Genomic DNA, 24271 nt, shown 5'->3' with positions numbered 1-24271 from the left:
CACGGACCCGTATGGAGGGCTTCATGCCCTGGCCCCGCGCCTTCTTCCGCCCCGCCCGCGGCGTATTGGTGGAGCAAACCACGGCAACCCACAGCCGCTGAGCCGGGCGGTCTGTGCAGCGGACCCCCCCGTGACAATTAGCTGTGAGTCAGCTGCCTTCACCGAACTTCTACCTCCTGACTGTTCTGTTATAAACTCTCCTAGGATGACAGGTCGTGCAGGAGGAGGAATTGCTACTATTGTTTAAAAACAGTCTTTATTGTAAACCCTTGACACCGCTGTCATTCTCCTCATTTGAACTGAGCTTGTTTGAACTACGTCGCTCTGACCCGGTGCTTTGTGCGGTTATTTACCGACCGCCTGGATACAATAAGGACTTTATAAAGGACTTTTCTGATTTCTTGGCTAGCATTCTGATTAAGTACGATAAATGCTTATTTGTTGGTGATACCAACGTGCACGTTTGCTGCATTTCTAAGCCACTAGCTAAAGATTTCTTGGATGTACTTGATGCTTTTAACCTTGTCCAGCATGTTAATGCACCTACACATGATCTTGGTCACACGCTAGATCTCGTCATTTCGTATGGTTTGCAAATCTCTAATGTGCAGGTCTGTGCTCCAGTTTGTTTGAATCATTTCCCTGTACTTTTTGACTTTATATTGCCCTGTGACACGTTTAAATCATGCACTTCTACACGCCAGTGCCGTGTGTTGAAACCTGCCACCGCCGCTCTTTTTTCCTCAGCTTTTAATAGTGTAGCGCATGCTGACATTAGCCTCTCCGAGGGTCTAGACACTGAGCAACTTACATCCTCGTTTCTTTTCACCTGCACTGGCATTTTGGACAATGTTGCGCCTTTAAAAGCCATGCGTCCCAAACCCAAGTCTGAGCCTTGGCTAAATGACACCACCCGCGCTGTCAGGAGAGAGTGTAGGAGGGCTGAGCGCAGGTGGAGAAAAGACAGGCTCCATGTGTCACATGACATTCTTAATGAGTGTTGGAAAAAATATCAGAGGACTGTCAAAGAGGAAAAATCAAGGCATTTCTCTGATATTATTTAAAGAAATATGGATAAACCACGCGTTCTTTTTAAGACCATTGAGCAGCTGGTAAATCCCCCCCAACCCACTTGTCTGGAAGCTTCTCTTGATGTCTGTGAGAAATTTCTCAGCTTTTTTATAGACAAGGTCAATATGATCAGAGCACAAATTTCCCCCCCTGCTTTTGACCCCTCCATGGCTGTCACCTGCACAACTACACTTAATCATTTCCAGCCTGTATCTTTCTCTAAACTTAGTGAAGTTGTCTCGCAACTCAAAACATCATCCTGCCATCCCCACGCTATCCCCACACACCTCTTTAAGGAGGTCTCGGAGACCATTGGGCCTAGAGTCCATGCTATCATAAATAGCAGCCTTGTCTCAGGTATTGTACCAGCATACTTTAAAACAGCAGTGGTGACACCCCTGATAAAGAAACCTAGTCTGGATACCTCTATTTTATCTAACTACAGACCCATCTCAAAGCTTCCGTTCATTTCTAAGATCCTTGAGAAAACGGTGCTGTCTCAACTCCAGTCTTTTTTGCAGCTTAATAGCATTTTTGATGTTTTTCAATCTGGGTTCAAAGCGTTTCACAGCACAGAGTCAGCGTTGTTGAGGGTTTTCAATGACATCCTATTGACCACCGACTCTGGGGACTCTGTGATCCTACTACTCCTAGATCTAAGCTCTGCTTTCGACACTCTCGATCACAATACTCTCATATCTCGTTTGGAGCTTTGTGTTGGTGTCAGAGATACCGCTTTAGCCTGGTTCTGTCAGGAACACCTCAGTATTAAGACCCGTATGCAGAATAATCCAGGAAACAATGACTTGCACTCAAGTACCTTTATTTTAACTCAGAAAACCCTCCCAGGGCATACATAACAGAAAGTCCCACTCTTGGGCACACAGTGTTATAATTGAGCAACCTAACCAATAACACAGAGTCCCTAATATACCTCCATGCTCATTAACAAAAGTCTCTTCAGCTTAGAAGCACAGGTGGACACAGTCTCACAATCAGCCAGGGGAAGGGAGGCAACAGAGGGGCAAAGGTAGGGACGGCGGTCCAGGCGTGGTACGTCCTAGGACAGGACGTGACAGCACCCCCTCCTCAAAGGCCCGCTCCCCAGGGACCGAGAACGAACAGGGGGGGCAGAACCAGCCCGGAGACCAGAGTCCGGGACCCTCGTGGGGGGGAGGGGGGGTAAGGCAGGGAACTTTGCCTGGCGCCGGTTAACCAGACCACGGGGCCCAGCAGACATGACCGGATGGCACCCCCGACAACGGCCGCATGACAGGAACCCCCCTGGCATCGACCACGGCGAAGGTGGGAGTCGTCCTGCCACCGACATGAGCCGGGAGCCCACCGGACAGAGGAAGGGGAGAGCAGAGGGGAAAGGCTGTGTCCAGCATCGGGGCCAGGGAGAAGGGAGGACGAGGGGGACCGGGGGGGGGGGGGGATTGGGCGGCGGTGAGTCCTCGACGACTGGAAGCAGGCTGCCGAGTGCGGACCCCCCTCAGTCAAGACACGGAGGACGAGGCGAGGACCGCCACTCCCGAACGAAGACCCCAGCAGCCTGTCAGTATCTCGTCATCGCCGACCCCAGGGGGGGGGGGGGGGGGGGGGAGGAACACTAAACAGCAAGCAGCACAAACAACCACGCCAGCAACACACACTCGGGAACCCATCCAAAACACACACCAGTCACAAAATCAGATGGGAAGGAACACACAGTATAGTGAGAGACTGCACCACAAGGCAAAACAAAAACTCAAAAAAGGAAGAAATCATCTACAACTGCATGGGCTAGACCCTCTCTCTCTTAGGGCAAGCAGCAAAAAAATGACCAATTTGGGCACAAAACAAACAAAGTTTATCCTTCATTCTCCTCTCTTTCTCACCGGGAGACAGCTTGAAGCTCCCCAGCTGCATCGGTTCACTGGGCGCAGACGATTCAGCCGCTGACGTCATCAGAGCATCTCGGGGGTCTTCGGTAACACTCGGCATCTCCCGGCGTCGTTCAGCAGGCCACGGTGGACGATACCAGTCTCTCTCTCTCCCGCGTTCATGGATGCGATTGTCCACTTGGATAGCCAGCGATACCAAAGAGTCCAGGCCCTCTTGCAACTCCCGAGACACCAGCTCGTCCTTTACAGCATCAGAGAGTCCCGAAAGAAATGTCGGAATCAATGCCGCCTCCGTCCAGGCGCTCTCTGCTGCTAACACACGGAACTCGATAGCGTAGTCAGCCACACTGTTGCGCCCTTGCTGTAGATTAAGCAGTCGTGTAGCCGCGTCTCTGCCACGAACTCGTCGGTCGAATATCCTCTTCATTTCCTCGACGAACAGATCATAATCACCGCACAGAGGTGACTGTCTCTCAATCAAGGCGTTAGCCCAGGCAAGGGCTTGGCCCGATAACAATGTGATCATGTAGGCTACCTTGGCACCATCCGTAGTGAAAGCAGATGGCTGTAGAAGAAAAACCAAGGAGCACTGCGTCAGAAACCCACGGCAATCCGCTCCCCCATTAAACCTCTCTGGGTGCGGGACGCGCGGCTCTGTGGGTGTTACGATGGGGGGGAGGCCCGCCGCGGCCTGTCCAACCTGGACCCCACGGGGAGGGGGGGGAGCGACGGTGAGGTTTTGAACAGCGGCGACAAGCTGAGCGAGGCGATCATTCATCTCACCCAGAATGTTCTCATGTTGGCCCAAAAGCTGTCCTTGTAGCGCCACCGCGCCTTGTAACTGAGTGAATTCCGCTGGGTCCATCTTATGGCTCAATTATACTGTCAGAAACACCTCAGTATTAAGACCCGTATGCAGAATAATCCAGGAAACAATGACTTGCACTCAAGTACCTTTATTTTAACTCAGAAAACCCTCCCAGGGCATACATAACAGAAAGTCCCACTCTTGGGCACACAGTGTTATAATTGAGCAACCTAACCAATAACACAGAGTCCCTAATATACCTCCATGCTCATTAACAAAAGTTTCTTCAGCTTAGAAGCACAGGTGGACACAGTCTCACAATCAGCCAGGGGAAGGGAGGCAACAGAGGGGCAAAGGTAGGGACGGCGGTCCAGGCGTGGTACGTCCTAGGACAGGACGTGACAGGTTCTCTTCCTATTTATCGGAGAGATGCTTCTCTGTTAAATTTGGCGACTTCGTATCGTCCTCCACCCCCCTGTCCTCTGGAGTCCCCCAGGGCTCGATCCTTGGGCCTATTCTATTTTCTTTATATCTACTTCCTATTGGCCTTATCTTTAAGAAACATGGCATTTCGTATCACCTTTATGCGGATGATTCGCAAATATACATGCCCCTTAAAAAGGACAATAACGGCTCCCTGAAACCTCTGCTTGACTGTCTAAGTGACATCAAGGCATGGATGGCTCTTAATTTTCTAAGTGTCAACGAAAGTAAAACGGAGGTTATAGTGTTTGGACCTAGCGGTCCTGGTATCGTTCCCACTGACCTAGGTTCCCTGCAGCCATATGTGAAACCTGTGGTCTCAAACCTTGGCGTCAAACTAGACAATGCCCTTAAACTTGACAAACAGGTCAATGCGGTAGTTAGCTCTAGTTTCTATCATCTGAGGCTGCTGGCCAAAATCAAGTCGGTGCTATCTTTTAGTGATTTTGAGCGGGTTATACATGCCTTCATATCTACGTGGTTGGACTACTGTAATGCCTTGTACGCTGGTTTAAACCAAGCCTCCCTTGCTCGACTCCAGCTAGTCCAAAACTCAGCCGCTCGTCTACTCACAGGTACTCGCAGACGTGAGCATATCACACCTGTCTTGGCCTCCCTTCATTGGCTCCCTGTCCGCTTCAGAGTGGATTTAAAAATTATTTTATTTGTCTTTAAATCTATAAATGGTCTGGCTCCTCTTTATTTGTCTGACCTTATTGAGGTTTATACTCCTTCTAGATCACTGCGGTCTGAGGGCCAGCTAAACCTCAGGGTCACAAAGAAGACCCGCTTAAAGTCCAGAGGCGACCGAGCCTTTTCTGTTGTAGCCCCTAAACTATGGAACGCACTCCCCTCCCAAGTCAAATTGGCCCCCTCCATCGAGACCTTTAAATCCCGCCTAAAGACCCACCTCTTTACCTTGGCTTTTTAACCCCGCTTGAGTTCCTTTGGTCCTTGTATATGTTTTGTCTCACTGTGATGCTGTTGTTTTTCTGTTGTTTTCTGTAATGTGTCTCAGTTGTTGTCACTGTTTGTACTTTGTTTTCTCGCTGTTGTTTTTCTGTGTGGTAGCTTTAGTGCACTTGTTTTTATTTAATTTTTTCTCCTGTACAGCACTTTGTAAACTCTGAGTTTTAAAACGTGCTATATAAATAAAGTGGATTGGAAAGTGGATTGGATAACAAAGTTCACAAAATTCAAAAGCAGTCTGAGGCATAAATATAAAATATAAAGTGCACATGAAACCATCTATGAAAACCAGGAAAGGTTCATTTACGGTATTAATTTAGGCTGGAATCCATGAAGTCAGTATTAATGAAACAATAGTCCTCACACTTGGTGTCCACATGATGGCAGCAGAGGTTTACCTAAAAACATGATTTCTCCTGCTTGTTGTCATTCTTGGAAATGCACTCTAGATGGCAGGCAACAACAAATGTACAACAAATCTACAAAATACAAATCTTGAGTCCTTTAGCAGTGTTTTTGATCCACTTGTTGTGTTCTCCAGGGTGGTGTGAAGGTGCTGATCACTGGACCTTGGCAAGAGGCCAGCTCCAACTACAGCTGCCTGTTTGACCAGATCTCCGTCCCTGCCTCTCTCATCCAACCAGGCGTACTTCGATGCTACTGTCCAGGTAGGACAGAGGACATCTTTCTGCACTCACATCAAAGTAGAGAAAATCCATTTCAAATCAAATAGTAGTGAGTAGTAGTACAGTAGTAGTGGTAGTACTATTAGGCTATAGTAGTACCCATTGTCAAGTAGCCTGTTTGACATTCAAAAACAACCTCAGCTTCAGGGAAGAAATCATACAATGAATATGATGGCAGCGAGTGTAAGACAATGTTGATGCACTTATAGTATTGTGATGTTATTGTGATATATTTGTTCTCAAAAGTGAGAGACGGCAAAGTACTGTCCATTTTTAATTAAAAGTAATATTTTTATTTTATTTAAAAAATTAAATAACACAAGCTAGTGCTGATATGGACTGTCACCATTCTGTTCTGATTGCATAAAAAAAAAGCTTTTTATGCATAATTATGGTAGTGTTATATACTATGGCAGTTTCCCTAAAATCTTATCAGACATTGCAATATATCGTCTGAGTCATAACACCTGCATTGTGGTATATCATCATTCATAATACTCAGCCCTAAAATAAACTGAGTTTAGTACTAAGGTTAGTATTAGTCCTAACCTTGGTGAAACTGGATGAGCCTTCGTATAACGCAATCACAACAACAATGCTTTAGTGAGATGTTGATTTGAATAATAAATGAAAGACCCACTGCAGAGGATTGTTTAGTTTATTGATCATGGACATTATTCAGAGGTTCTTCAAGGGTGTTTGTGTTTGCTATTGGAAAATTATCTTTGTAACTTTTAGATGCTATCATAGTATCATACGGTAGATCAAAGTCCATTTTGCATTTCCTTCTTCTTTTTTCACAAGCCATTAGAATTTTAGCTTTTTTTTCCTAAATACTTTTGCAGCCCATGTTTGGTGTTCATATCCTGCCAGGCCATATATCGTTATATCAGTAGGAAATTGTGTCTTCAGTTTGAATGATAATAAACAAGAATAACAGTTCTAGTCTGGTTATTGTGGTGCTGCGGGTGCATTGTGTACTGAATACATAACATGGCAAGCAAGTATATTCTCTTTTGTTCTACAAAATTACTGTACATGGATAGTTCAGCCACTCATTACAATGGAGAATATAATCAAATAATGCTGGCACTGTGAATATATGATGCACACAAAAATATGTTAATTTTCCATTATTTACAATCTGAACTGTTATTGTTTGTGTCTCTGTGCTCAGCTCATGACACAGGTCTGGTGACGCTACAGGTGGCCGTTAGTAACCAGATCATCTCCAACTCTGTGGTGTTCGAGTACAAGGCCCGCGCTCTGCCTTCACTGCCATCATCTCAACACGACTGGCTCTCGCTAGATGGTGAGTTCACTCTCTCTCTCTTTAGTTGGATGTTCAATTATGTTTATATTTCCGGGTAGAATGCCAGTGGATGTTTGCACAGTATGAAATAAAGTGGCCGGAACATTAGCAATTAATAGTTTGTCAACCTGTGGATTGTTAAGGGGCGCTAGCGTCTTACGCGTGCATGCATCCGCCTGACTGAAAGAAGACTGCTGGGCAGGAGCTGGCACTTTGACATGGGGGGTCAGATCAACAAATGGAATGAATTCTGTACTGGCCATATATGGAGCATGTCTTGAGTGTACAGGGTGTGATGTGGTCAGGATCAACATATGGAATTAAGGTAACAGAACAGGTAAGCTCCATATATGGAGATTTAAGGGTAGGGCGATCCGCCTAGGTGACAGCAAAGTTACGCAAACTCCGCTCACTTCATGGGCCAGTCCAATGGCGGCTCTTCTACATTCTACACTTCTATTGAGCATGAGGACAACCGGAAGTTTACGGAATGCATTGGAGTCTATAGGCTCGCGCAAGTACATGAACCACGTGACTGGGCTGTTTTCTGCCCCCTCAATATCACTACTCTTCTGGGTGACAGCAGCTTGCTGGGTGAGCGCTGGCGCTTTGGCATGGGGGGGGTCAGATCAACAGATCAGCTCCATACATGGAGATCTAAGGGTGGCAGCGGGCAGTGTACAGGGTTTGATGAGGGCCCAGGTAGGGCCGAGCCTTAATTCTCGGGCCTGTTGAGAACTCTAGTGTTCGCCGGCTGCCGGGCGCGGCTGCACTAATAACTTTGGGGCAGGCCTGTCTAGAGTTTAAATGGACAGGTATCAATCAAAAGGGAGCCATCGAAGAGGAAGAATGGATGGGGAAGGATCAACATGTCAGAACAGGTCAGCTCCATATATGGAGATCTAAGGGTTTGAGGTTTGAGGTCAGATGTAGAGTTGCTGGCCAATATTGATGACATCAGGGATCTCCATATATGGGCATTCCCATACTGTATATGGGCTTAATATTGATGACATCAGAGATCTCCATCCCTGATGATGTCACGTGATGTCACGCCTGGGGTGACCAACCAACCAACCAACTGACCAAGTGACTGACTGACGATAAATGTACGATTTCATAGTAAATGCGACCTGCCGTCGCAATAAAATATCAATTGTCAATAACAATATCATTGTCTCCACCAGGCCGAAGGCATGGGGAGACTATGTTTTGCACTCCATCCGTCTGTATGTCCGTCCGTCCATGTGTCCGTCCGTCCGTCTGTGTACAGCTCATCTCCGGCACTGTTGGCCCAGTCGATGCCAAACTGCACACACACTCCCCGGACGACACGACAAACCTCTGCCCCAATTTCGACGACCTGTTATAGCACCACCATGAGGCCAATTTTTGCAAAATAAATGTCTTTATACTACTCATACACATTTTATCCATACATCACACAAATCGGTATACACCATGTCTCTATAGTCATGTGATCAACACAGACCTATCCGCTTCCCCATATTCCATCCCCATTGGCTACGATTGGCTTCCAATGTTTTCAGGACAGTTTTTTGTACGCGAATCATGAACATTGTGGTGAAACTGTGAGCTCAGTCTAGCATTCTGTTAAATGTTCTATAGAGGCTCTATTGATGTGGGCTCAGTCTAGCATTCTGTTAAATGTTCTATAGAGGCTCTATTGATGTGAGCTCAGTCTAGCATTCTGTTGAATGTTCTATAGATGCTCTATTGATGTGAGCTCAGTCTAGCATTCTGTTGAATGTTCTATAGATGCTCTATTGATGTGAGCTCAGTCTAGCATTCTGTTGAATGTTCTATAGATGCTCTATTGATGTGAGCTCAGTCTAGCATTCTGTTGAATGTTCTATAGATGCTCTATTGATGTGAGCTCAGTCTAGCATTCTGTTGAATGTTCTATAGATGCTCTATTGATGTGAGCTCAGTCTAGCATTCTGTTGAATGTTCTACAGAGGCTCTATTGATGTGGGCTCAGTCTAGCATTCTGTTGAATGTTCTACAGAGGCTCTATTGATGTGGGCTCAGTCTAGCATTCTGTTGAATGTTCTATAGATGCTCTATTGATGTGGGCTCAGTCTAGCATTCTGTTGAATGTTCTACAGAGGCTCTATTGATGTGGGCTCACTCTCTCCCTTATGTTGGATGTTGTCTAGATGGTGTGCTCACTCATCCTCCTGGTCGATATTTCTGTCTATGTCTGACACACTTGTCAAGATTAAGCCTGATTTATACTTTGTCGTTCGACGGAGTCACATACCAAGAATGGCAGATTTAAGATTGCTATTTTTCCCCGTTAAACCTTTGAAATCCTCAATGTTATAGTTTAAGACCTACCGTCCGTACGTTGTATATGTGTTGTCTCACTCTCCTGATGAAGAATGGTTATTGCTTCAAATAACTTTATTGACATTGTCAAACAGGAGTCCTACACGACACCAGGGCTTATTTAAGGTAAAGTATCAATAGAGGGGTTTGGAGACCACCTAGTGATATTGTATTGACATACTCTACCATACAGATGGGACAACCGTAGCGTTTTATACATAAATACATTTAATTAATTAACCCTGATGATTAGGCTGTGCATTGTATACCAAGACTTTGAAAGTCCCTGATTCTGATGGCTGAGCATCTGCATACACAGCTTGCTGGATGGTGATTTTGGATCTCTGATCTCAATATTGCTTGGGAAAAACAACATCTCTATTTGATTTCTCAAATAGAGACCGTGCTGTGAATGTGTTATGGGGTGGTGTTGTGTTACGATGTGCTCTGATGGATATGTCAGCTAGGATTGCAGTGAATCATCTTCATTCTGCATGTGTTGGTGAGGGAAAGAGAGAGCTGGAACGTGCATCATTACACTACATTTGTACATATTACATTTAGTCACTTCACATGCTTTTTACATACGTATATGTATAATCTCCTTTACAAGAAGCCAATAATAACAGTTTCAGTTTAATAGTCAAAACAGTATTGACCAGACGGGGATAATAAGGACTTATTGTTCCATGTCCTTATGATGAACAGAAAACTAAACCTGGATGCTGGATTCTATTGCCATTTCTAAATATTAGCATTATGATGCTTTCAATGTATATGTAGACTAGAGGATAATAGCTACATCCTGTTGAATATGTCAATTGTTTTGAAAATACTTCTTTGTACTGTAAAGACAATGAATAAACAATATGTAAATATGTTTAAAAAAAAAAATAATAATCAATGTTGTACGGCTGGCAGCATCTGTGTTTAAATCCAAGTGGAAGTCATATGAGTCAGGTATAGTGTCCTACTGTGTGAAGGATATAATCGCGTGATGTGCACGTGAAGGTATGCGTGTTTCTGTGTACGTGTGTGTACGTGTTTGTGTGTGGAGCCGGGGGAAGTGCATTGCTGCAGTGTGTGAGCGAGCGTTGACAGGATAAAGTAGGGCATGGCGAGGCTCGGGCTGTGCATGGGGACAGCTGCATTGCAGGCGGCCCTTGAAGGAGTGGGAGTGAGTAATCGGGGGCCGGCGGCTCCGAGTCACGGCAGAACCCGCAGATCCCTCCGCCATTCATACTCTGCTGCTACCTCACCGGCCCATTCACAGAACTTGTTAAGGAGGAGCTGGCTCCTCTTATTACTACTCCACACAACGCAGAGGGAAAACACAGCCCACCTTGGATCAGTACTTTTCAGCGAGCAACACTGCCCGGTGATGGAGTATAAATTAAGCTTCACTTTAGCATTAATCCCTTCCCTGCCTTTTTACTCATTCGATCTCACAGCTCTTGGAATTCTGCATGCTATATTGGCAAACAGCCGTCCCAAAATATCCACTGAATATGTATGTTTCTGGTCTGTGACGTTTAGTTGCTAAGCTCTTATCAATAAGAAGACAAGTACTGTAGATGTATTGACATTGCTCATCTTTTACATTCAAATTGGATGTAACCAGCTATGATTGTGTGAAGCTTGCCATTTATTGCATAACAGTACTTCAAGTTCAGTGGTCAGAAAAATAACATGACTTTTCTTGTAACCACCGTGCTCTGACTTCTGGTGCGCTATCCTCTTAGATCAACATATAAACAAAGGTACTGGGACACACACAGTGGCAAGAGTGAGTCTTATCTCTTTTTATTTTCTACATAAAAATGACAAACGTTTCGGCTATCCAGCCTTCATCAGTGGTTCATCACTGATGAAGGCTGGATAGCCGAAACGTTTGTCATTTTTATGTAGAAAATAAAACTCACTCTTGCCACTGTGTGTGAAATGTCTTGTCTTTTTAGTCCAGCAAATGTTCACTATAGGCTACACTATAGTAAACCTTCGGAAATCATTTTTGGTGCATTCTGCTTGTCAGTGCAACAAGGAATTATAGGGGCTCTTCACAATCATAATGTTTCCCAGGGTTTAGATTTCAGCACCTATGCTGCGGACAGCAACACCAGCACAGGACCACATTGGACCAACTGTGGAGAAACTTTTTAATTATTATTATTATTATTTTAATGATTTTGTTCTGCTTTGTCTTTGAAATTCTGGTTATTCTGGTGGCACCTTAACCTAAAATAAATATGGTAGATAATGAAAGACAATATAGTGAATTCTTCAAAAGTATAGGGAATGTTGGCCACCTATAATCCCTCTTAACCACAATGTAGCTAGAGAGAACACCTGCTTCTGGTTCTGGTGTTGGTTGCACCAATCACCGAATAAAATGAGCAGGCTATAGCTCAAAAACGCCATTGAGACAAGAAGGCTCCTGTCACCTAATGCGACAACAACCCCCTTCGCTTTGTTTAGTTCAAGACCGATCATATTTAACCTCGCGGTGTGACACTTCAACTGACCTGTGTACGCTATTGACGTTACACGCCACATGCGACACTGTGTCAATGCACAATAGATCGTTGGGTTCGTTCTCTCCCGTATAGAAGGCTCACTGTGGGCTAATGGCACAGCTGCCTGCCTGCCTTGATTTGTCATAATGCAGCGTGGGGGAAGGGGCGCCTTGCCTTTCCTCTGCAGCACTGCAGGTACACGGAGCCATGGGCAGGACACAACACACAGAGGTAAAGCCTCAGTTAGAAGCCGTCGTGCGACGGTGTCGCTTGCCGAAAAGATCTGATCTGAATACAAGCTAAACGACGCTTATAGCGTTGTTATAGCTTCCACTAATCAGATATTTTCGGCATGCAACATCGGCGTGCGATGGAGTATAGCCTGCACAGTTAATTGAACGCGGTTACTATACACTCTTGCTGCTGCCGGTGTTGGAGATGCATGCGTTCGGAACCCCCGGCGTGCCTCGCCACATTACGCGGCATACTAGAGCAGCGCACGCGGCTGCAAAACGTTCAAGTCTTAAACGTTTTGCAGCTAGCCTAGATACGGTCTCTTGAACTTCAAGAGACCGTATCTAGGCTAGAGAGCCGGTAGCAGCTAAACTCCAGCACCGGCGTGATAAACAGGAGAGGAGACCGTGCGCACGCACGCACGCACGCACACACACACACACACACACACACACACACACACACACACACACACACACACACACACACACACACACACACACACACACACACACTGCAGGAGCAGAGTGGGCGTGTTTGGTAAACACGCGTAAACTATAGCGCAAACATAGAGCGTTCAGTTTCCACAGTGAATAAATGCGACTCGTGCGTCTTTTGATTGAATAATAGGCTGATCTATAATAATACTCACTCTTGGGCACAAGCACAACAATGAACCGAAGTAAATACACCGACGCGTCGAGTATTTTTCCATAAAGAAGAAGAAAAAGCAAAGAAAAAAAGACAAAACACGAGCGAACAAGTCAAGACCCAACCCAAGACCACCACAAACAAAGCGTTACCCAAAAGCATTAGGCTATACACTCGATGCTGACGTGGAGCGAATGGCGGCTTTAAAAAAAAGCCATAGCGGAAAATGTTTTTTTTATTATTATTATTTTATAATTATTACTATTAGTCTATTAATAAAAAATATATAATACTGAGTAACTGAGAGCGCCGAGAGAGAGGGCGCGAGCTTTTAAATGCACGACGACTGGAGGGGAAAACTAGGGCGTCTGTTTACCTGCGGCACGTGCGCACGACGTCTACGAGCAGTGATATTTTTCATTTTACTGCAGGCTGGTGGGGAGAGAGAGAGAGAGAGAGAGAGAGGAGGGGGGCTGGAGAGGAGCGAAGGGGAGGAGGGGGCTATAGTGTGAGCGGTCTTTATTCTCTGTTCCCTCACCACGTCGCTCTTTCACTTTGTTCTATTGTTGATGAGTGCTGTGTTTGAGACTCTACTACACCAATAGGAGATATACATGTCTTTTTGTTTTTACTCCTCCTCACCATCATCACCACAACACCATTCAGTCTAGTCTAGTATAGCAACCGAGAAAACAGTGCATGGATTAAAAAGCTGCGCGTTTGAGTGAAATGCAGCATGGTTGGACTTTTGGTCATTGCCAGTGAATGACAACTGCTTTTCCTAAAAGACAAGGGACAGTTTGCTTTCAAGGGGATCTCTACCCATGGAAAGTGAAATAGAAGGTTAGCCTTGTTAACTTCAATCCTATGGCTGTTCTGTTCTGTTGTGTTCTGCTGTGCTGTGCTGTGCTGTGCTGTGCTGTGCTGTGCTGTGCTGTGCTGTGCTGTGCTGTGCTGTGTTGTGACAGTGGAGTGCTGTTGTGTTTTCTTTTTCTGTACGCTGTGTTATATAGTCGACAGGAGAAGTTAAGGTGTACATTCCTTGAGCAGCCCATGCTGACACGAGTTGTCATTAGAATAAGCCTTGCTGTCGTTGTATAGCTTAGACTTTTGAATCTGCTGGTTTTTGACCATGTGTTTCTGCCTCATGTGACGGACTGACGGTGCCTCATTGCAGAGTTCACGACAGCCAACTGACTGACGACTGTTCACGACTCTAATGTGGGACTTTTGATTCGGAAATATGGCTTAATATATTTCCTTAATCGGATTTCATAGATGAATGTCAAGTAATGTTGTAGTCTTATTTGTTTTCCGTGTCTTTTTAATAGACACAGATAGTAGGCTACTTTATTTTCACGATTTGGCAAATAAATTAATGATTCACGACAGTTGATCAAGAGTTTTACTGAGCTATCATGATTGTGTATATTTCGTATCGACATTTTGAGTTCTCCGCAGCTGCAAGTCGTGTTGCACATGTTGTTGAAACAAGTTGCTCTGCTCTAGCGCAGTGGAGGGTTGTCGCATCCTTGGATTCGGACAGACTATATATTGGGTCCATCTGCTGATGAAATATCCGTGCTGTTTCTGTAAGACTGCTGTTGCAGAGTTCACATAGTGTGGCTTCACCTCGTCAACAATGCAGACAATTAGATTAGGTCTAGCGATCCGATTATTGTCGTATAGTCTCCCCCACGAGTGCTGCCTGTGTATACGTACAGTTTCAGCACCACAGCTTTGCGGACAGCGACCTTTACGAGCGTGTATTTGAAACGAGGCATTTCACGTTTCAGCCCTTTAGATCTCAGGAGGAAACGCTGTTTTCGGCTATACTGCAACTTTTGACGAATGCATTTGACGTATTTAAACCGAGAGTGGAAGGGAGAAAGAATAGCACTCGTGTGTTTTAAACTAGGCCTATACCTGTTGCTGTACCAACACGTTTCCCACTTTTCTGGAAGTTCTGACTTTCACCATGTGTCTTCAACGAAAACACATGCTATTGTAACTTTAAAAGAAATATGGATATAGAAAATAAATAACACAACAGATTACCAGTTAAAAAGATAACACACCTCTGAAGCTTTTGTCTACTTTTGCAAACAATAATGTTAATAGAAGTAATAATATTACTTCTATTGCAATTTAGATATAATAAATGGCATGTGTTATTATATATTATATAATAACACATGCCATTTATTATATCTAAATTGCATTGTTGCATTTTAAGTATAGTATAGTCATATAAGGTTGCCCCATAAGTTAAGATAACACAGGAAAATATGTTAATTGATTTACATAACAACAAATTATTAACAAAGAAGAAGAAAAGAAACGTAAAAGACAGCAGTAAAAAGAAAGATGTTTCGCTGTCATTTAAAATAACCACTTCTGGGAGTTTGTTCCAGATATGTGGTGCATAGAAACTGACTGCTTCTCCATGTTTAGAAAGCAGACCTGTTTCAGACGACCTGAGAGGTCTGGATGGTTTATAATGTATAGCACAAGATCAGAAATGTATTTTATATTAGTAGCATAGCAGCAATAGAGCAGCAGCAGCAGCAGTAGTAGTAGTATACAGTAGTAGTAGTAGTAGGGATAGAGGTGGTAGTAGTTCAATCCCTGGTTCCTCCTGGATTGTGTTAAAGCAAGACACTGAATACCCAACTGCTCCCGATGGGCATCCTTGTTGTAAAGCACTTTCACTGCAGTCCATTCACCACTTAGCAGTACTGTTGTTTTTGTAGCATAGCAGTAGTAACAAGCTTATACCTGGAAGTGATCATTGCAGGCTTTAGAGTTGAAACACTTTGGTTGTAGAGACATTCTTTTCCATTGCGTCTGTTGTGCCCCAAGGCAATTTAGAATGACCCCAATTGAGACCAGAGATATAATCAATGTCACTAAATGATATTCTAAAAAGTTTTTATCCCTTTGAAAAACTTTTTATGCCGCAGGTATCGTTTATGTAATGTCCTCTCGTTCACGCTCGACTTCCCACTGTATTTCAGTTATTCACAATGTGTTTTCTTTTGGAGGACAAGCAGAACACATATCCCATATGTCTGTTTTATATGCAGTGTGAAATAGCTATCATTTGAAATATATGCACTACACTCCCTTGCTCTTTTGTAACAGTCTTGTTCCTTTGTGTAAACCGTGTGAGGGTATTAACTTTTATGTATAGTCAGTTAATTGCATTGTAACGACTTACAATTGTAGCTAAGTGCCTTTTGCTAAAGGACAGGCTGTCACTCATCCTGGTGTCTCAGTCTGCCAGTGTGCTTATCACATATTCATGATTAGAAACATTAAGTCTCAGCTCACACTGAATACATTCCTGCCCACAGTCTTACCCCTTAATTGTACCTGCCATAATAGATGACTGAAATTCAGGTGAACTACCACTCTACTTTCTCCTGTAAATAACGTTGACTTGAGTACTACACAATCCGATGTTCTACCCACTCTGTGGTGTCAAAAACAACAGCAACAATACTAACTAGCTTCTGGGCACAGGTCTCCACCAGGATAAGTGGCATTTCTTCCTCAGCCTAGTGGGAATATGCGTGCACAGTTTCATCGCAATCGGACGCTGCGTTGAGGAGTTGTGGCGATTTGTACAAAGCGGGCTACTCCTGAAAACTGTAGGAGCCAATCGTGGCCAAACAGGATGGAATATGAGAAATCAAACAAACCTGTCTTGATCACATGACTATGGAGATGATGTGTACCGATTTGCGTGAAATTTGGATAAAATCTGAAGGAGTAATAATAGAAAATGTGTTTTACATATGTCGGCCTCCTGGTGGCGCTATAAAGAGCAGATGTGAAAAATTCCAGGCAAAGGTTTTTCCTTGGCCTCTAGGGAGTTGGCATACAAAGTTATCCACGGTGCAGTTAGAGGTAAAAACACTTTTCGGCCAGTTATACGCCACCTTGAGGCTGAGTTGAAATTGTTCATGTGGCATTTCGTCCTCGGCCTAGTGGGAATGTGGGTGCACAATTTCACGGAAATCACGCGATGTGTTCATGATTTGCAGCATTTTGTTTGAAACTGAGCACTCCTGTGAACTTTGGAAGCCAATCTTAACCAATCAGGATGGAGTCTGAGAAATCTGAAAGACCGGTTTCGTTGAATGGCTGTAGAGAGACTGTGTACCAATTTGCGTGATGTTTGGACAAAATCTGTAGGTGTACAGTGCAAAAACTTGTTTTGCACAAAGCGGCCTCCTGGTGGCGCTATAACAGGCTGTTCTGGAAAGTTTGGGGCAGAGGTTCATCGTTGGCATCCAGGGAGTGTGTGTGCAAAATTTGGCATCGACCGGGTTAACGGTGGCCGAGATGCAAAACATACTCTCCCCCCATGCCTTCGGCCTGGTGGAGACAAATAATCTAAGTTGATTGTGAGCAGCTTGCTTTACGTAACTGCTTGAACCCCAACATCCTTATTCTGGGGCCACACATTGCCAGCTGAAAATAGAAGATCTACAAGCGTAGCAACACAACATGTTGTGACTTTGTAGATTGGACTATTTTCTTATTTAGTGTTATGCAAAAACAGGAGGGGGCCTAGTACAGTGCCCTGGGGGACTTCAGTCAACTATAAGTATAGGGTTTAATCACATTAAACCTACAGTTCCCAATTCGGGACAAACATTAGGCAAACATAGCAGATTTACAAGCTCCCAATGAGTTTGGCGATGCTTTGTGAGCTTGTAGATCGACCATTTTTGACGAAGACATTTGGAATGGAAAACAGAAGCGGACCTAATGTAGAGCCCTAGGTTATCGCAGACCTAATGTAGAGCCCTAGGTTATCCCAGACCTAATGTAGAGCCCTAGGTTATCCCAGACCTAATGTAGAGCCCTAGGTTATCCCAGTCAACTAAGTATAAGTGTTTACGCAAAAGAAAATCAAACTGCAATCTACAGTAGAAGTGTTTTCAGCACTTGTTGAAGTGCTGAAGCCTAGCCACTTGTCAGATGGCTAGAATTTCATTCCAAGTGCCATGTAACTTAAAAGGATTCCTATGCCTGCAGGATAACGCTGCCTATGAATATGTTTAGGTTAACTGTATAGTATAGACTCGCTATTAATGGAAAGCTATTGCAGACGCCCTGTCCCGCGGGACATGGGGTGTCGTATATCCGATTGATTCATCAGCGATATATCTCTACGCTCATTTCTCATTTACACTGCCGCCTGCAGCCCATGTGTTGCACAGCATATACTTATCTATGCAAATCGGTCTAATGAGATGCACGTGTTGTCAATCGAGCATCTCGTAAAAAGTCAAACTGCCCCACTTTCTTTTCCAAGACAAGAATTCGATACTGTACGTATGAAGCCCTCTGTTAGTGCATAACAATGGATGACAGTGAATCCCCCGCGGCATTTTTCTCTTGGCGTTTTGCCTTCTATGTGACATATTGCAGGGAGTATTCAGTGTTGATTCAGTATTGACATTGAACTATGGATCTGGACATGTGCCATTAGGTAAGGAGTAGGGCCTGCGTGGTTTGTTTAACATGAACTCAAAGATTATTCAACAACATATATTGTTGCTGTTGGGCAGAGACCTTAAGTACTGTATCTACATTTCATCTTTTTGTGTGCATGTGTCCTATTTTATACTTCATCGTATGGTAGTGTTGCGGAAAAATAGCAACATTAGCAGCTATAGTACAATCTCACAATGCCATGCGTTTCTTTTGCTATTTTTGAAAAGGTTTGGGACACCAGGTTGGAGTCTGTGTGTGGGTTTTTATACATTTTTAATCAATGAAAAGAGCAATTAAATAATAAGTATATTGGATCGATTGGAACACATCTGAAAAGTAACAGTTTTGGACATACAAGGTTTCTGCCTGACAGTGACATATTGTGACAATATATATACACAACTGCCTCTAATCCAAGCTAAACACATCCTGAAAGTATTGTCTTAACTGTACATTTAGAGCAAATGTATGGAGATAATCTTGTCTTGTGATGACCTTATACATCCTCATCTTATACTTAGTGTTTTGCACACTACAGTGTGTCTGCATACCAGCTTTAGGCTGGTAACGCGGCCGTTCATCCTGCTAGCCTAACTTGTGCTGAATTTTTCATGGCTCAGAAATCAAAATGTTGACACTGGAGCTAAATGCTTTTGTGAAGAAATGGATTCTGCTGATGCATACTGGTTGCAAATTGTTATAAGCAAGTGCAATCAAGCCAACAGCGCTACAAAGATTTAGCCCCTGCCAAATGGATTTAGGATTGAGGTCTCAGGGTTAAAAAACAAGGTCAATAACATGCGGTAGAGGCACTATGTTTGACAGCACTGGAATAGCAAAGATATGGCAAAAATAAAAGTGTCATAGAAATTTTCAGTGGTCATTTTAGACGACAGAATGTGTTCTATTATATTTGATTGGTAGCTCATCTGAATAATGTTCTCAACTGAGAGATTTTATACCGATGTAGCTTCCAGTGAGAGAATGTATATTGGATATAGCAGTGGTTCTCAAAGTGGGGTCCTTGAATGGGTTCCAGGGGGGTCCACAGCTAAATGAGGAACAGTTTAACCACTTACATGTAAGCACTATCTGAAGAATAATGAAAATAGTACATCTTTAAGCTCACAATGATGGCTTAAAGATCAGCTTGTTCTTCTCTCCTTTCTTTGTCTGTGACATGCACTCAAAATAGGCACAACTGGTTGAAACTGATTAATTTCACTATAAGTTTACCTGATGAACTTAGGTAATCCTATGAGAGAATGTACTTGATTTATTGAATAGGTTCAAAGACTGAAAATGAAAAACAACAAAATTCAATATCATCACAGAAAAAAATAAACAGAGTGGAAGAAAAAGGAGAAGTGATCATTTCCTCTCCCTTGGGCCTACTGAAAGGTAATCGTCTGGCCTTTTTTAAAAGATGCAAGTGACCTGCATTTGTTGAGGGTCAGGGCATCCCACGCTTGCACCTATAGATTCCTCCGATCGCTCCCTACGTACAGTATAGACACATTCTATACTTAATCTAATCTAATAACCACATTCTCTTCATCATTACCCTCACTGCTAAGCAAAATAAAAGTCTGCGTTCCAGAATGTCACAGGACATGTGACTTGTGGATGTGTGACAATAGCGGATCTGCTCTTTACTGTATGTCGGAGTAGAGTTGGCCTTTGATCAGCAGGCAGCCACGCGTCCCAGCTGTGAGGGCTGATGCCAGATGGCCTGCCCCCAGACCCCCCACCACCACCACCACCCCTTTCCTTTCCCTCTGTACGGTCACACATAGCAGCCGCTGTCACTCAGCTCACACTGAGAGCGAGAGGGAAAGCATGTTCTGGTTGGTCTTTCTACCGCGTGTGAGAGGTGACCATCCCCGGAGAGAGGATGAGATCTTGATTGGCGTGAACACAGGCAACGGCTTCGGGAGGGCGAGGACTGAAGGTGGTCGATGTCGCCCATGCGCACTCTGGCGGGAGTTCTCGTTGTGATGTATGATGATGAATACACCATGAGTCGTTTTAGACAGAGCAGTGATTCCCAACGTTTTTAAACATATGCATAAACCATGGACCCCCAGAACTATTGAGACTTGAGAGTGCACAAATGTGCGAAAGTTACAGACTCATAAGGGCCCATTTGGTTCCTATCAATCATTTAGCCGGGGACCCCTGGAAGACCCCTTGGTGTTCCCAGGACCAAACACGGAGAACCCCTAGGACAGAGACATTGTATGTCTCCCTTCTGGTGAAGGTTAGTCATCATTAGTTACGGTATTCACTTCTTCAGAAGTCTGATCACTTATTGCTTCACTGTATCTGAGCCAGTTGGTCAATAGTCTTCTCCTATTACACACAAAAACTGTCCAATAACTTCATGTGGCTCTCAGACTTCATGCACATGGCCAGTCTATGATGCTTGTCGTCTATGTCTTATTCCAATTACAGCCATTCACTTCCGTAAGGACGGCCTGGCTCTGAAAGAGGCTATAGCGGAAGACATCATCTGAAGAGATCATCTGTCCATTATCAAGAAAAGTGATTACATTTCAAAACGTGAACATAATCGTCACTGTCGGGCAGAAACCTTGTATGTCCAAAACTTTTACTTTTCAGAAGTAACGGTTTTGGACCACTACCAACGCAAAAAGAGATTCCCTGATGATTGCGAGGCAAAGGACCACTTCAACATTTGTTTGGAGAGTGTAGAAATGATCGACTTAAATGAACACTAGGGATCGTATAGACGAATCCACAGAGGGCTGCCCTGCTCCGTGAATGCAGTGCCCTGTTGGCCAGGTTTAGCTAATCAATGCTGATTACACCTCAGTAATGGTTGCGCCCCGGGCACCCCTCCATGGATTTGTCTGGCTTGGACACAGTAATATCCTCAGTGTACTGTTCATTTAATCATTTGTAATTCCATACAAATGTAACCATTTATAACTATGATCACGAAATAATTTAACCAACACGTTAGTTAGACGAATCACTAAAGTCATCACCTTCCTTGCCAATCATTGGGAAAGAATTCTGATCTCATCTACATGATTTAGTTCTCATAACTCTGATTCTGATCTCATCTACATGATTTAGTTCTCATAACTCTGTTTTCTGGCTATTTAGTTTTCAATGTAGGTTTTGTGTTTATTTTGTTGTTTTGTTGCACTGCTGGTCTCCATGTAAGCTTGGATTATTTTGTATTGTTCTTATTTAACGGCTAACGTCTTCTATATTCTAAATAGGCCTATAGGCTTCTTCCGTTTCTTGCACAATAGCTTTGTTTATTTTGGTGTTGATTCTACTTTATATACAATGTGCTAATAAACTAAACTAAAGTAATTGGACCAATGGTTACATTAGTACACGATCAGAGTCTAATTTACATTGAGGATTGGAGTGTTTGTGTCTGTTAATGACAACAAAGGGGCTTAATGCGGGAGGCAGGTGTAAAAGGACATCAACAGGGCTTAATGCAGGAGGCAGGTGTAAAATGACAACAACGAGGCTTAATGCAGGAGGCAGGTGTAAAAGGACAACAACAGGGCTTAATGCAGGAGGCAGGTGTAAAAGGACAACAGGGCTTAATGCAGGATGCAGGTGTAAAAGGACAACAACAGGGCTTAATGCAGGAGGCAGGTGTAAAAGGACAACAACAGGGCTTAATGCAGGAGGCAGGTGTAAAAGGACAACAGGGCTTAATGCAGGAGGCAGGTGTAAAAGGACATCAACAGGGCTTAATGCAGGAGGCAGGTGTAAAATGACAACAACGAGGCTTAATGCAGGAGGCAGGTGTAAAAGGACAACAACGGGGCTTAATGCGGGAGGCAGGTGTAAAAGGACAACAACAGGGCTTAATGCAGGATGCAGGTGTAAAAGGACAACAACGAGGCTTAATGCAGGAGGCAGGTGTAAAAGGACAACAGGGCTTAATGCGGGAGGCAGGTGTAAAAGGACAACAACAGGGCTTAATGCGGGAGGCAGGTGTAAAAGGACAACAACAGGGCTTAATGCAGGAGGCAGGTGTAAAAGGACAACAGGGCTTAATGCAGGAGGCAGGTGTAAAAGGACAACAGGGCTTAATACAGGAGGCAGGTGTAAAAGGACAACAGGGCTTAATGCAGGAGGCAGGTGTAAAAGGACAACAGGGCTTAATGCAGGAGGCAGGTGTAAAAGGACAACAGGGCTTAATGCAGGAGGCAGGTGTAAAAGCTGACATTTCCACGGATGATGCAGGGAGGTGAGAGAGTGAATATCATTAATGATTAATCAGTCCCCCGATGCCTCCCCATGTGTCTGCCACGCCTTGCCAATATACATCATAAACACCCGCTAATTAACTACAAATAAGTGCTTCATAAGCTGTTTGCAGACCATGTTTTCCATAGGCTAAGGGTGACTACTAAAGTGTGCGTGTGCGACTGTGCGTGTGCTTGTGCGTGCGTGCGTTCTTTCTAATTGTGAGTGAGGACAGACAAGCTGTCCTTCAGCGCTCGCAGCCTCTTCAATTCTCACACACAGACAACCTTGGTCCTCTCTGGTTCTCGCCTTCGTCTAATCTCATCTCTCATCTCTGTTTATTCTCTTTCTCTCGCTTCTCCCTCTCCTCTCTCTCACTAGATAGATAGATAGATAGATAGATAGATAGATAGATAGATAGATAGATTTCATCCCACAGTGAATAGAATCAAGGAGCATGCATATAGAATGGCTGTCACTCAATCTCTGCTCCAACACCTAGAAGAGTGAGAGCAGATGTCAGGGGCAGCCTCACGAGTATCTGGCTGTCATGTCCCAGAGACGTAACAGATCACGGGGAGGGGGGGGGGGGGGGGGGGTGCAGGCTGGGGGGGACGCTCCTGGGATGTGAACCCATCCCAGACCTCTACCAGTGTTGCTATGCATGCTTATTAGAAGCGACTCTGGGCTTCAAGTTTGGGCTTCAAGTTTTGCTTGTAAATGTTGGTGGTTGCGTTTTTTTGGACCGGGCTTGTTGTTTTTAGAGTGTAGTTGCTTATGGGCTTGTTTCCTAAATGTTGTTTAAACCATTGGTTCTCAGATATTTTCATGGCAAGGACACCCAAATGAATATGCATTCGTCAGCAGACCTAAAATAGTATGTGCCAGGCCCGAGCAAATCGGTACATATACAGCTTTTGTCCCCACACGTCTCAATATTTGCCATTGACAATGAAGGGACAATTTACATCATATATGTAGATGAGCAAATCGGCTAACCAATCACATCAGTTGTTCATGATGATGATGATGTATAATGATAAGAGCGCCCATCACTTCACACGGGTGTGATTTATTTTCTTTTTTTTTTACTAGCAGATCTACAAGCTCACCACTTGTCGCATCACATTGCATTGTGAGCTTGTAGATCGTCTATATCAAAAAGCCCATAGCCTATAGTCGCTTCTTTTGGGCTTGTTTTCATAGACCTGGTTGCTTTTTTCTCTTGCAAAATCTGGCAACACTGCTATCACCACCAGGACTCATTAGGGCAGTGGTTCTCAAAGTGGGGTCCAGACTCCAGAGACCCCCCAGGGGGTCTTTGAGGGGGTTCCAGCGGGTCCCCAGTTAAATGAGTGCATATGGCATCAAAATCGGTTTAACCATGTCGTGCAAGCTCATGTGTTCAGTTGCTTGTAGAGAAAGAAAGAAATGTGGGGAAAGGTTTAAAAAATGTAAAACCTTTCGACAACACAGATGTATTTGTGTATGTGTATATGGTTCTTTGTAGCAAACAGACTGGAAAGTGCAGGCCAAGCACACGCTAAGCC

The 24271-nt window shown here is 44.1% G+C and overlaps 1 protein-coding gene across 1 annotated transcript in view; it reads left to right on the top strand.

Moving 5' to 3' along the window:
• camta1a (calmodulin binding transcription activator 1a) overlaps positions 1 to 24271 on the top strand; it is a gene marked incomplete at both ends in the record, with an annotated part of 491338 nt that overhangs the window by 444627 nt on the left and 22440 nt on the right. Inside the window, 2 exons of the mRNA XM_083769830.1 lie at positions 5759 to 5885; positions 7081 to 7215. Coding sequence (XP_083625956.1) covers positions 5759 to 5885; positions 7081 to 7215 — 262 coding nt within the window. The remainder of the gene's footprint in view (positions 1 to 5758; positions 5886 to 7080; positions 7216 to 24271) is intronic.

This window comes from Protomyctophum parallelum (assembly GCF_964188405.1).
Source record: "Protomyctophum parallelum genome assembly, chromosome: 7".
NCBI lineage: Eukaryota > Metazoa > Chordata > Actinopteri > Myctophiformes > Myctophidae > Protomyctophum > Protomyctophum parallelum.
This window is presented reverse-complemented; position numbering and strand designations above follow the sequence as displayed.